The sequence below is a fragment of the Pipistrellus hanaki genome, assembly GCF_964339955.1.
Source record: "Pipistrellus hanaki genome assembly, chromosome: 18".
Taxonomy (NCBI): Eukaryota; Metazoa; Chordata; class Mammalia; order Chiroptera; family Vespertilionidae; genus Pipistrellus; species Pipistrellus hanaki.
In genome coordinates this window covers 2,310,613-2,323,847 of record NC_140520.1, presented here as the reverse complement: position 1 = coordinate 2,323,847, position 13,235 = coordinate 2,310,613, and the positions used below count along the sequence as shown (strand labels likewise).

At 41.7% G+C, this 13,235-nt stretch overlaps 1 protein-coding gene across 2 annotated transcripts in view; it reads right to left on the bottom strand.

Annotated features, from left to right (window-relative positions):
- DENND2C (DENN domain containing 2C) overlaps positions 1 to 13,235 on the bottom strand; it is a 52,287-nt gene that overhangs the window by 13,906 nt on the left and 25,146 nt on the right. The window contains exons 6-10 of one of the 2 annotated variants that reach the window (XM_084866170.1): positions 12,093 to 12,189; positions 8,781 to 8,825; positions 5,827 to 6,014; positions 2,116 to 2,225; positions 388 to 457 (exon numbers count right to left, since the gene is read on the bottom strand). In XM_084866170.1, the coding sequence (XP_084722296.1) occupies positions 388 to 457; positions 2,116 to 2,225; positions 5,827 to 6,014; positions 8,781 to 8,825; positions 12,093 to 12,189 (510 nt within the window). Of the gene's footprint in view, positions 1 to 387; positions 458 to 2,115; positions 2,226 to 5,826; positions 6,015 to 8,776; positions 8,826 to 12,092; positions 12,191 to 13,235 lie in introns of those variants that run through there. The other variant, XM_084866171.1, reaches the window with a different exon arrangement.

The window sequence follows — 13,235 nt, the reverse complement described above, 5'->3', positions numbered from 1 at the left end:
CCTCAATCTTGCTCTTACTGTTGAAAGCTAACATAGCTTCTTTAACACACATATCATTTAAAAAAATATGCTTTTATTAACTTCAGAGAGGAACAGCGAGGGAGAGAGAGATAGAAACATCGATGATGAGAATCATTGATTGGCTGCCTCCTGCACGCCCCCAACTAGGGATCGAGCCTGCAACCCAGGCAAGTGCCTTTGACTAGAATGGAACCAGGGACCCTTCAGTCCGCAGGTCAATGCTCTATCCACTGAGCCAAACAAGCTAGAAACACACAGATCATTGAGTAACCTTCAAACTCATCGGGAGATAGCGTTTCTGAAATTCCTAGTGTGACTTTATTGCTCCTTGACCAACCCTGCCTGTAACACGAGTCTGCAACTTACCAAAAGCTTCTTACAATAACCAAACCACCGGCTCCCATCTTCACCAGTTAAGACAAAGGAGAACGTCTCACTAAAAACAAAAAACAAAAACAGGAACTAATTTGAGATCCAAACAATTGTTTGACATTCCTCATAGAACAAACAATTGACAATGAGTCTAACAGCAGTGACTGTAAGAGGAGGGATTGATATTATTTTACTGCCTGTCACACTGCTCCGAGGGAAAGCCAGCCTTGGCCATGTCCTCTCGCACTGGAGTGAGAGAACAGGTGGAGGGTGAATTGTTGTTGTTATCGCCTCCGTTTACTTTCTATTTATCCAGTCTAGTTATTCGTCAAGCCTGTTTTCCTTTTGTTGAATGTCCAATTTAGCCAAGCATATAAAAAAGCTGTAAGTGATTGTGATAAACTATTTTTCCCTTCAAAAATTCTTCTATTAAGTTATGAGAGGCCATATAGTGATAGGTAAAGGATAGTATTCTTATGTAAAAATTAAGGATACTGTCCATAGGAAAATCACCAATGCCTCATTAGAAACATAGAGAAAATATATAAAGAGATAATTTATGAAAAGAAGACTTACAGATGCTAAGAAGTGAGTTCATTTATGAAAAAGTCCAAATTTGAACAGCAAGTACACGTGTCCATATAAGGCCAAAATAGAAGACGAAGGGAATATGCCAAAATAGTTACAGTGATTATCTCTGAGTAAGCAGAATACCAGTAACTTCTAATTTCTGCTTTTTATTTACTTCTCTGTATTTTCCGAATATCCTATATAATAAAAGTATAGCATGCAAATTGTCCCCTCAACCAGGAGTTCACCTGGGAGTTCGACCAGGGGGCGGGACCGGCCAGGGGAGGGAGGGAGCCCCTGGCGGCAGCCACCAGCTACCCCACGAGTGCACGAATTTCTAGTTCTAGAATAAACACACATAACTTGTCTGGGCGGGGTGTGCTGGGATGGGGAGCCAGGGCAGGAAGGAAGAGGGGTCTGTGTGCTGGAAGTGTAACTGCCAGCACAAAAGCCTCAGGATTGATGGTGCAGCGATGAGAGCGGCGATCAGGCTAGACTGGTTATGGGAGCCAGCGGCTTAGTCTGGAGGCGATCGGAGGTGGAAGGGCAGGGCTCCTTTGGCAACAGCTGAGGCTGTCTCCCAGCAGGTCGGCGCCATGTGACATGGTTCACATAAACACCCTTCCAGTCCAACGGCACGATCAAGAATTACAGTTTTGAACAAAGCAGTTACCGATTTACAAGCAGCATGCACGCATAATTCCCCTCTCAACATCTACATGTCCCACATGGGAGCCTCTCACAGGGCTCATACAAACTGGACTGTGGCTTCTTCTATCAACTCGGAGGAGAAACGGATGCATTGCTCTGTCTCACCTGCTTGAGTCCCTAAGGTGGCTTTCCCTTTTCTATCCACTTGGTGGCATGTCTGGTTGTGGAACTTTTTCCTCTGCAGGACTGGCAAAGTGGAGACACTCACACTTGTTTTCTCTTGGACACTGACATTATTCCGTGTGTTTTTTTCCTGAGTCCCAAGAGGAAATGTTCTAATTCTGTTTCTTCCTTTCCTCCCCCGTCCTCCCCACCCCCCTCCCTCCTTGACCTGCCACAGTCCACACCGCTTCACTGCTGGCTCCCCCACTTCCCAAGCGCTCTGTCTGATTCTATGTTTCTAGTTCCAACAAATAGAAACCAGATAAAGTAGCTACTTACCTCTTGAGTTCTGAGGTTGGAGCCCAGTCCTTCGAATCAGGAAAACAAAATTTGGGGATAACTTTGAGCCTCTCTTCAGTGTCTTTGGATTGCTTAAAGCCATGATCACCCTGAAAAAGATAACAATGCAGGTGACTAATATTCTATGCAAGTGGAGAACAGAAATAAAATCCTCAGCCTGGTCTTGGGAAAAGAGGTCTCTGATGAGTCTAAGTAGTCATCTCAGCATAGTTTGTGCTGTTTAACAAAACAGAAAGGCCAAGACTGGTAACCACTGAAGATGCATTGAGAACAAAGTTACTGAGAATAAAAAATCCTATTTTTACACAGTAATGGTATTGTGGAAATCCTACAATCTGATGTAAGAGCGATAACCGAACATGGAACATCAAATAAATAAAAATCTATTCTATAATATAGATTTTTTTTCTAGTTCTAGAATAAACACACAGATAGCAGAAACCTAGTCAGCTCTAGACACTCTCTGATCAATAACCAAAGATGTTTTGAAAAAGCAGATGAATGCTTTTCAGAAAAGAAATGTTTAGAATCCACTCCATATATAATCATTTCCCTTAGCATGTAATCTTTGCTACATAATTACTGGTTTGCAACTTCCTGTAAAATTTCAGCATGGAAGACCCTTTTGTGCAAGTCTGGTATTATACCTAAAGGACAGTCTAAGTTTAGTTAAACCAAAAGACATTGAAAATTTAGTACAAAAACAAGCAGATAATAAGTCTAATTACCATATTGCCTTCATGTAACTAATATAAACGCTCTATCCTTTCATTTCTAAAGCAAAACATGCAGCCATTCTGGGTCACTTGGATATTAAGTTCTTAAGAAATGGAAAAGCATATTATTAAATGATTCACAATCATCTTCATTCAAGGTTTCCTGCAATAGGACCGAGAGGGGCTTGGTCAGCTCTTTGCGTCCCTAACGTAAGGTGCCGAGTGCACAAAGATGCTAAACCAATCGCTCAGAGACGCTTCTGAGTCACTGGCAGAGCCAATGGATCCTTATCTGGTTGTGAGCCCATTAATTCAGGCTGCGTTGAAAACAGGTTCAACATCAAGATTTCTCTCTGCAAATATAAGATATCAAAAATGGAGGGGGGGGTAGAAGTTCCTCTTTATGGAAAATTTGATTCCTCAAGACTATCTAGATGACATTATTTTAGACTCTAATGGTCTCATATTACTAAGCAGGGCCATGACCCTCACACTACACTGAGGAATTTTATTAAAAAATTAAACTTAATTGACTTATTTATAGTAGGGATGTTGTTGAGAATTTAAAGAAAACTGAGAATCCATACAGGAAACGTCTCTTAGGTTCCAGTACAGTCATGCTTCACTAGCTTTTTTAGTGAAACATGTAACTCAAGGTTAGAAACCGAAAGTCCTAACAGGGCTGAGTAGATGATTTAAAGGAGAGAAGCGCTCCCAGGAGGAAGCTGGAGAGTGAGCAAACGCCCCTATTTACAGGGATCACTCTCACCAGGGCCAGCTACAGAATCTGCAGAGCACAGTGCAAGGTGAGCTGTGGGCCCTTGTTTAAAAGCAGTAAACATGAAACATAAAATAAAATAAAAAACATCTGCTTCTGTGGTCTTTACCCTGTGAAGGGGTTTTTATTTGCCATTTCATGTCATGTGCCCTCAGGCACAAGGATCCTGGGGTGAAGTGCATACCCTCACAACCCTCACTGAGGTCCTGGCCTGCAATCCGGTGCACAAGTGACCCAGTAGCTGATGGGTTTCCAGATGCAGAACGGAAACTGTGTCCTGACCAGAGGTGAGGAAGCTAAGCCAGGCATCTCTGCATCTCTCGGGCCACTGTTCCAACCCACAGCAGCTAGGCAACCCCCACGGGGTTGTAGCCTCCACAGGGGCATGTGCTTGGGTTGAGGGTGGTGCAAGTTCTTGCCCCACCAAGGCAGCCGCTGAACGTGAGTGGCACTGCCAGCCCAGGCAGGGAAGATCTCGCCATGCATTGGCTAGAGATGCTGTGGGGCAATGCTTGCCTGATCCTGACCTTCTCCATGCCTGTGCCCAAGCCCCTGCCAGGGACAGAGGGGGCAGTAGTTACTGAGTAGGGGCAGAAGGGGGAAAGTCAGACAGGGCCCAGGAAACCAGGGGGCAAGGGGGAGGACAAGTAGAGAACCATCCTGGGGAAGTGGCAAGAGGTGCGACCATGCATGAACCAAGCATTTAAGACCTAGCCTCTTGCCTCCTTGTCCCATCGGATCTCACTTCCAAAACACAAATTCAAAGACAACGTTATTAAGAATTGCAATGGGGACTGCAGAGCATTCAATCCCCAGCACAGGGCCCCTCTGAGGGAGGGGCCTCATGTGACTGTGCTGGTCACGTGCCCATGAAGTCAGCCATGGCTTACTCAGTTTCAGCCAATTCCTGCCTCTCAGGAATGTAGGCTGAGTGCGGGTAGGCTTTCCAGTTTCTCAGGAAAAAGCAGAAGCACAGGTTTTTATGTGAAATTTGATTTTTAAACATTGGCAACAAGTAATTTACTGTTATTATTTTTATAAAACACCACAAATGGGGGGGGGGAGAAAGTCTGTAGTCTCAATTTGCTCAGAGGCCATGGTTTGCAAGCCCTGATGCAATGATCATGTTCCTCTCTTTGTTTTTGCTGCCACGAAGCTCAGAGCCACATCTGGGGTCTGTGTTCTAAGCCCTGTGTTCACGGGCAGGGACCAAGATCTTTTTCATTTGTATTCCTAGCACCTAATATTGGCAAACGGTAGATATTTAAGAAATATTTGATGAAATGAATGAATGAATGATGTTTGAAAAAGGCAGAGCAAACTAAATAATATTGTTAATAATAGCTACCAGTAAAAAAAATAATAGCTACCATTTAGCAAGTCCTTACCATGTGCCAGGGATGGCACTTCACATACATTGTGTTGTTAAATCCCCATTAATAATGGCTAACACTATATGGTGCTTACTATGGGCTAGACACTGTTCAAAGGGCCTTATACAGCTATTTAGTCCTCATCACTGCTTAGTGGAATGGACACTATTATGATTCCCTCCATTTTATAAATGAAGAAACCGAGGCACAGAGCAGTTATGTAATTGCTACGAGTCACAGAGCTAATAGGTGGCAAATGCAGATGTTGGTTTAGAATTTATGCTCTAAACTCCTACCCTGTTCGGCCGCATTTATTATTCCCGTCAATAAGGATGAGAAAACGGAGGCTTTGTAACTTGTTAGAGGTCACTTAGTAAATAGTAGCATGAAAAATAAAAAACAAACTTGGATAATGAGCTTTTCCCCCCCTTGAGGTGGCAGCTCATGTTTGACATAAGATGTCATCAGAGCTTGGCTTGCATGGTTGAGTGGCTGAGCGTCAACCTATGAACCAGAAGGTCACGGTTCAATTTCTGGTCAGGTCACATGCCTGGTTGTGGGCTCGATTCTCAGTGTGGGGCCTGCAGGAGGCAGCTGATCCATGATTCTCTCTCATCATCCATGTTTCTATCTCTCTCCCTCTCCCTTCCTCTCTGGTATCAATAAAAACATATATATATATGTCATCAGAGTCATCCACCAGACCCTATAGGAAGTACAGCACACTACTAAAAGCTGACAGAGACAACAAGAAACAAGAGGAAATAAATACATGCAGAGACACAGGAACATTCCCGAGTGCCCCCTGCCTGCTTGCACCTACCTTGCCAGGGAACTGCTGAATGACCTGGGGAACGTAGCTTACATCTGATGGTTTCTTCTGGAGGGACACTACCACAAAGAGCTCAAACAGCTGCTGCTCCTGTAACTCAATGAGGTCGCGCTCTAAGGTCTGGTAGTGGGGGTTCCTCTTGGCACCCTGCTGCAGCTGCGCTAAGCGCTTGTGGCGATCTGCAACGACAGCACGGAGCCGTGTTTTCCATGGAAGCCGGCTTCCCTCCAGCACCAGAGGTCGCAACCCAGTCAGGACTAATCTTCCCTCAGCTACTGCTGAAGGAATGTTGACTCACCAACGTCTGCTACACAGACATACCTGTTAGGGCTATGACAGGCTTGAGGGTCAAGTGCAGATTCTCACAAGCACTTGGGGCCCTGTGTTGGGACTGATTCTCTTATGTCCCAACACATGCTCTATGTTATCCCATCTTTCATGGCCTAACACCAGGACATAAGGAACATGTCAGGCAAAAGCACTGGCCTGATCAAAGATATCACTATTGGGACCATGAAATCATGGGGGGTAGAGAGGAAGATGATATGATAAAAGAACTGAGTACTACAGAGGGCAAACACATCGAGTTTTATAAAATTAAAACAGCCGAAACAGGTTTGGCTCAGTAGCAGAGCGTCATTCTATGGACTGAAAGGTCCTAGGTTCAATTCGGGTCAAGGGCATGTACATTGGTTGCGGGCACATCCCCAGTAGAGGGTGTGCAAGAGGCAGCTGGTCTCTCTCATCGACGTTTCTAACTATCTCTCCCTCTTCCTTCCTCTCTGTAAAAGAATCAATAAAATATATTTAAAAAAATAATAAAATAAAAATAAAACAGCCTCTTCCATTTCCTCCTAAAAAGAAAAAATTAAAACAAAAATTATTCTCACGTGAAAGAAACTGTCCTTTTTCCTTCTCTCCTTGGCACATAGCTCTGATAATGGACATGCACTTTTATCAATAAATGATGCTAGCCCAGCTGGCATGGCTCAGTTGAATTGACCTATGAACCAGAAGGTTGAAGTCTGATTCCTGGTCAGGGCACATGCCAGGGTTGCAGGCTCAATGCCCAGTGTGGCGCATGCCGGAGGCAGCCGATCAATGACTCTCTCTCATCACTGATGTTTCTATCTCTCTCTTTCTCTCCCTTTGTCTCTGAAATAAATATCAATAAACGATACTAAATGCAAGAGAAAATAATTGAAGTAGAAGACATCCATTCACAGACTATTTCTCAAAAGGATAAAAACATACTACTTACACAGTGCAAGCAATAGCACTCAACACTGGCTTGCATTTATCCTTTATGTTCATTTATCTCTAATTCTGAACAATCTGAGACAGTGTCCCCCAAGGGGAAGGGTAGTACCTGCAGAAGAAATAATCCAAGGGGCTCAGAGACTTGCCTATGTGTCATTCTGCGCCAGCAGTGGAAAGACTCATCCTCTGACTAATCATTTTGATTTTTAAAAAAATTTATGATGCAGTATGCCCCCAAAAGAGTTACACTATGGATCAAAAATACATCTAGGAGTGGCTTCCCAGAATTATCTAGTACATTTAGTACTCTAGGAAAAATTTTTACTTATTCCAAAGGGTTCAGTTCAAGTCAAGAAAAATTTAGGTCCTGTTTCTCAGTATCAACAGCACTGAATTAGCCATCTGTGCACATCCAGGCTGAACCTGATGCTGACTTAAGTTTCACCTTCAGGCTGCAGAATCAAACACCTGAACTAATTCAGGCCAGTGGAGGGAGCACCTAATTGTTAATCATAAGATCAGGGTATCAGACTTGGAACTGCCCTGCATGCAGCTTTGAATATTCATGTCTCCTACTTTCTCCATGCCTCGTTTGCCAAACAGGAACTGACAAAGTTCCTGTGAGAATCCATTAAAGGAAGGGTATCAAGCACCATGAAGTGAAACAACAAATATAGCAAAAACTGCATGGCATATTCTATAGTCTAACAAAAAATAAATGGCACAATAATTCTATCTAATAAAATAGTAATATGCAAATTGACCATCATTTCAACACACAAGATGGCTGCCTCCATGTGTTCAAAGATGGCTGCCCCCATGTGGACACAAGATGGCCACCACAAGATGGCCATCAGGGGAAGGCAGTTAGGAGGGACAAGGCCTGCAAGGGAGGGCAGTTGGGGGTGATCAAGCCTGCAGGGGAGGGCAGTTAGGGGAAAAGGGGCTGGCAGGGGAGTAGTTAGGCATCAATCAGGCTGGCATGGGAGTGATTACAGGATGATCAGGCTGGCAGGCAAAAGCAGTTAGGGGCAATCAGGAAGGCAGGCAGGCAAGCAGTTGGGAGCCAGCAGTCTTGGATTGTGAGAGGGATGCCCGACTGCCCATTCAGTCTTACCAGGATAAGGCCTAAATGGGCAGTCGGACATCCCTCAAAGGGTTCCAAATTGGAAAGGGTGCAGGCTGCCCCCCCCCCCAAGCATGCACGAATTTCATGCACTGGGCCTCTAGTTTGGAATATAAATACCTATGAAGAAGAAAGAGATCAAAGTTTTCTGTCCCAGTATCAGAGATACCAACGTCACTAACTTACACTTGAGTGACTATGAAAAATCTGATACTGAATGACAAGTATTTGTCTCAGGGGATGATTCACACATACCCCATTTTGGCTCTGGGGAATGTCTACACATGTGTCTGGACACGCAGCTCTGCCACTCCCCTAAGAACATTCCATCTTAGCACCATGAGGGTTTGCCTCGCTCCACTCTGGGAGATGTTTAATGCTGTCAGACATCTGACAGTGTGCTGCTTAGTTTGCCAAATCTCAACAAGCTCTTATACTGAAGAAATCTCTTACAATATGACACTTCTTGTGGGAAAACATGCTTAATCACACCGGCAGGTGCCACCCCACCTATGCCATGATCATCACGAGAAAGGGAGCAGCCCATTGACTCACTCACTCTTTGGCAGATACTCGGCATCACTTTCGTTCCCACTGGTTTCACCTGAAAAGAGAGAAGTAGTTTCCATCTGTATTTGTCCAACGGTAGGAAGTCCACGAGGATGGAAACAATGTGAAACCTGGGGGTTGGAGTCAGGAAAGCTGAGCCTGTCTCCAACCACTGAGTTACATCAGGGCAGGACAGTCACAAGAAAATAAAAGGCCCAGAGGAGAAACCACTCTATCCGTCTTCTTCCCACACCCTCCCTTCCTGATTCTAGAAATTAACAGTAGTTCAGACTAGTTTTAAGAAGTCTAGTTTGGAGTCTATTTCTACATCCATCTCCTCATCTTTAAATTCTTGAATAAAGTATCCAAGGTTGAACACCAACCCGACTAAAGAAAAATCTCAACACAGAACAAACTATGAATTTAAAATCATGGAAAATGTTGGGGGCAAAGGGGATTACCAAATAAGTTTATGAAGTAACAATCTTTTTTTATGATATCTCTAAGCTAACTCTAGGCCAAACTGAACTCTTCTATTCGAAATTCTGCTTTAAATTGCTCTTGTTTTTCCCAAACAAATTTTAAGTTTCTTGAGAATGAGGGCTATACTTTTACAGGAGAGTGTTTTACAAGTGAACAAAAAATTTCTAGGTTAAGTCTGAAAAGTTAGGGCAAAAATAAAATGTGAAGAAAGGGGAAAATTTTAAATGTACCAGGGAAAACAAGACCCAGGGACCTAAGAGAAGTTACAGAAAGATTAGCTATTTAAATATTGGGTAACACATGTGTTTGTAACTTCACATTAACCACCATGACAAAAAGTATACTGGGGCTCTGAACACTGTTTGGTATAAAGGAACAACCTGTCTGCTCCTGGATCCTTAGCTGCAGGCACTCTCTGGGAGCGTAGGAAGTTTAAGGAAAGAAAGAAAAGCAAGGGAAAAGGGAGGAGAGGTACTATAACTGGAAAAGACCTTATAATACAGTCACATATATGGCTTGGTGACTTTCACTCTGGGACACTAAATGAAGGTTAAGGGTAAGGGGTTTATATGCCATCAAAATCTACACAGAATCTATAGGAATCAAAAAAGTACTAGGTTGTTCCTTTTTATGTGTAACTTTAACATGCAAAATTGTAATGGCAGAATTGAAGAATGGCACTAAATCATTCTGTAATTCTGATAACTGAAACTTAAGAAATGTTTAGGTTGGAATAGATTCAGTACAGCTCAGCATGTACTGACACAGAAGGTAAATACGATTATCTGGTCCTACTAGACATCATTGATAAGCAGACAGAAGCGTAAGAAGGAAAACAAAAATCAGAGAAACAGTGACCATGGAGCCAGGAGATCCTCAGGCTAAATGCATATTGTCTTTGAGCCACACAAATGAAAAACAGTCCTAAAGGGAAGGGTTACAACTTAAGGACTGCGTTTGTGTGTGTGTGTGTGTGTGTGTGTGTGTGTGTGCTAGAAGTTGACAATTCAGGCTGTTGATTTTTTTTCCTTTTTAATAATGATGCAGTGACAAAATAATTTGTCTCTTCAAAACTTGTTTTACAGTTGAATTTACTAAAATGTTCCTAATCCATAAGGCATAAAGCATTTGAATGAGAGATTGGTAATAACCTACTGAGGGTGCCATATCTGGAGAATACAGTTATCAATAGACTGCTGTTAATCTGGGAAAAAGATAATGTTCTTTTAGAATTAGTCCTGGTCCCAGTGTCCTGATATTGTACATAATTTGCAACTTACAATTTATGTCCTTGTCTTCAACAGTGAGATTACTATGTGCCACAGAGGCTCTTTAGAAAACTAATGATAATGTGTTTGAAAGGATCCAGCATGATATCTAGCATCAGTTTTCATCTTCTGTATGTAGTTCTGGGTTATACAAGTTAAAAGCCTTTGGCCATATCCTTAGTGAAGATAAGGAAACATGGAGAGGAGACAGTGAAACTGCTAAAAAACAAAGTTTATGAGAAAAATTGAGAGTAACTGTTGGTGACGGAAAAGGGTTAAGACCTTGTGGTTCCATGCTCCTTAATTTAAAATGACATTTCCTCCTCTGGCTCAGTTTCTTAGTCTGTACAATTAGGATAGTCCCTACCTCCTAATGCGGTCATATGTTATACACATACGTAAAGAAACTATACACACATGAAGTAGAGTATGTAAATCCAGTGATGTTAGCTATTATTAACAATAATCAGAGGTATTTCTTCTGCAGAAGACTGAAACATCTTTTACTAATTGCTTTTGAGGATATAAAAACTGACATTGAAAATGGTGGCCCGTTGATTAATCATCGCAGAGTAAGAAGAAAGAGTCTTGAATTGTAACATGAAGAATTTCACTTTCAGATATAATTGTTACACTGTAGAATAGATTTAAGGGAAATTTAAAAATTTTTGTCTTTGGAAGTCTGCAAAAATATGAAACATACTCTTCTGGTATGACATGGCTGTTGTTTTTGACTTAGGAATCTCACATACAAAAACTGCGAAATCTTGCCTATTTTTTGCAGACAGCTGAGTTAAAGAATCTTGCATAAGTTTTATTTTATTTATTTATTTATTTATTTTAAATATATATTTTATTGATTTTATACAGAGAGTAAGGAAGAGAGATAGAGAGTTAGAAACATCGATGAGAGAGAGTCATCGATCAGCTGCCTCTTGCACACCCCCTACTGGGAATATGCCCGCAACCAAGGTACATGCCCTTGACCGGAATCGAAGCCGGGACCCTTCAGTCCCCAAGCCGACGCTCTATCCATTGAGCCAAACCGGTCCCGGCAGAATCTTGCATAAGTTTTAAAGAAAATTCTAATAATTCACTCTGGATGCTGAAGCCTTCTTAATTAAGACAACATAAGTTTTATCTAAGTATCTGAAGGATAAAACTATGGAGCTTTTAACATGACTGACTATAAGATGAGTAGCACATACTTTCAGTCAATATATACCTAATAATATTTTAATTTCTCCACTGAGTCTATACTGATAAATGACTATAAATGAAAGTAGAACTACAAAAGAATGATGCAATTTACCTATGAAAATTAATCTTGTTGGTTTATATGTATATATTTTTCATTTGTTTAATTATCTATTTATTTACTTATTACATGACAAAGAACTAAATAAGAAGAGCTTGAGGAAGAATAAGAAATAGTCCCTTAGCCTAAATAAGTTTTATATTTAAGTGGGATAGATAGGAAAGTAAACTAAAAACCATAATTCACATCAATTATTGTTATATGATTCTCTCCTCATATGCTGATAGCGATGAACAGCTAGAACAATTCTTACCTTTAGAAGGAGGCACGTCTTTTCCAGAGTACGGATGTAACTTTACTTTCTTTTTCCCTCTCTTTGATTCAAATATGTCATCTATTCTCAATACAAGCTGAAAAAGACCAGAAAAGTACAAGTTAAAACCAACACCAACAAGTTAGCAGCCTACTTTCATTTGAGATGCTCATTGAGAAAAAGGCCCATTTTATAAATGAAACTTACATTTCTCAATTTTGAAACTAAAATTATCTTTTAAAAGATATATATTTTTTATTGATTTCAGAGAGGAAAGGAGAGGGTGAGTGAGAGATAGAAACATCAATGATAAGAGAGGCATTGATTGGCTGCCTCCTGCATGCCCTACACTGGGGATCAAGCCCACAACCCAGGCATGTGCCCTTGACCAGAATCCAACACAGGACCCTTCAGTCTGCAGGCCGACACTCTGACCCAAACCGGCCAGGGCTAAAATGATCTTTACTAAGATAATACGTTGCTCTAAACGAAGTCCATGTTACGTGGGTAAAAGAAGGGGATCCTTTCCAGAAGAACCCAGCACAGGCTTTGGAGAGATTCCTCGTCATTCCATGTCACGACATGCAGGAAATTTAGGTACTGCACGTAATAGGGTGACCAAGCATTTACTCTCAGACTCAAGTTTTTGCCTGCCCAGAATAGGAAGTGGAATACTTATTCACTTGGAAGGTAGGGTGGGGCTCAGTTATTTTTGCTCCCAGGAATTTTTAGCAATGAGAGGATAAATCATACATAGGAAGTTTTTGTCAAAGGGAATACCTTATCTCTTTGCTAGTAGGAGCACTAATATTACAATTATCTTAGAAACATATCATAAAATTAAGAGACTCTCAAATATGCTTTATTTAATAAACATTATTCATTAGAATGATTTCTTTGCTGCTGGAAGGAGTATGTGAGAGACAGACATGCACACAGACTGGGCTTTAAAAAAAAAAAAAAAAAGGAAGGAGCCTGGCCAGTGTGGCTAGGTTATTAAGTGTCAACCTATAAACTGGGATGTCAGTTTGATTCCCTGTCAGGGTACATGCCTGGGTTGTGGGCTTGATCCCCAGTAGGGGGCATGCAGGAGGCAATCAATGATACTTTCTCATCATTGATGTTTCTATCTCTCTCTTCCTC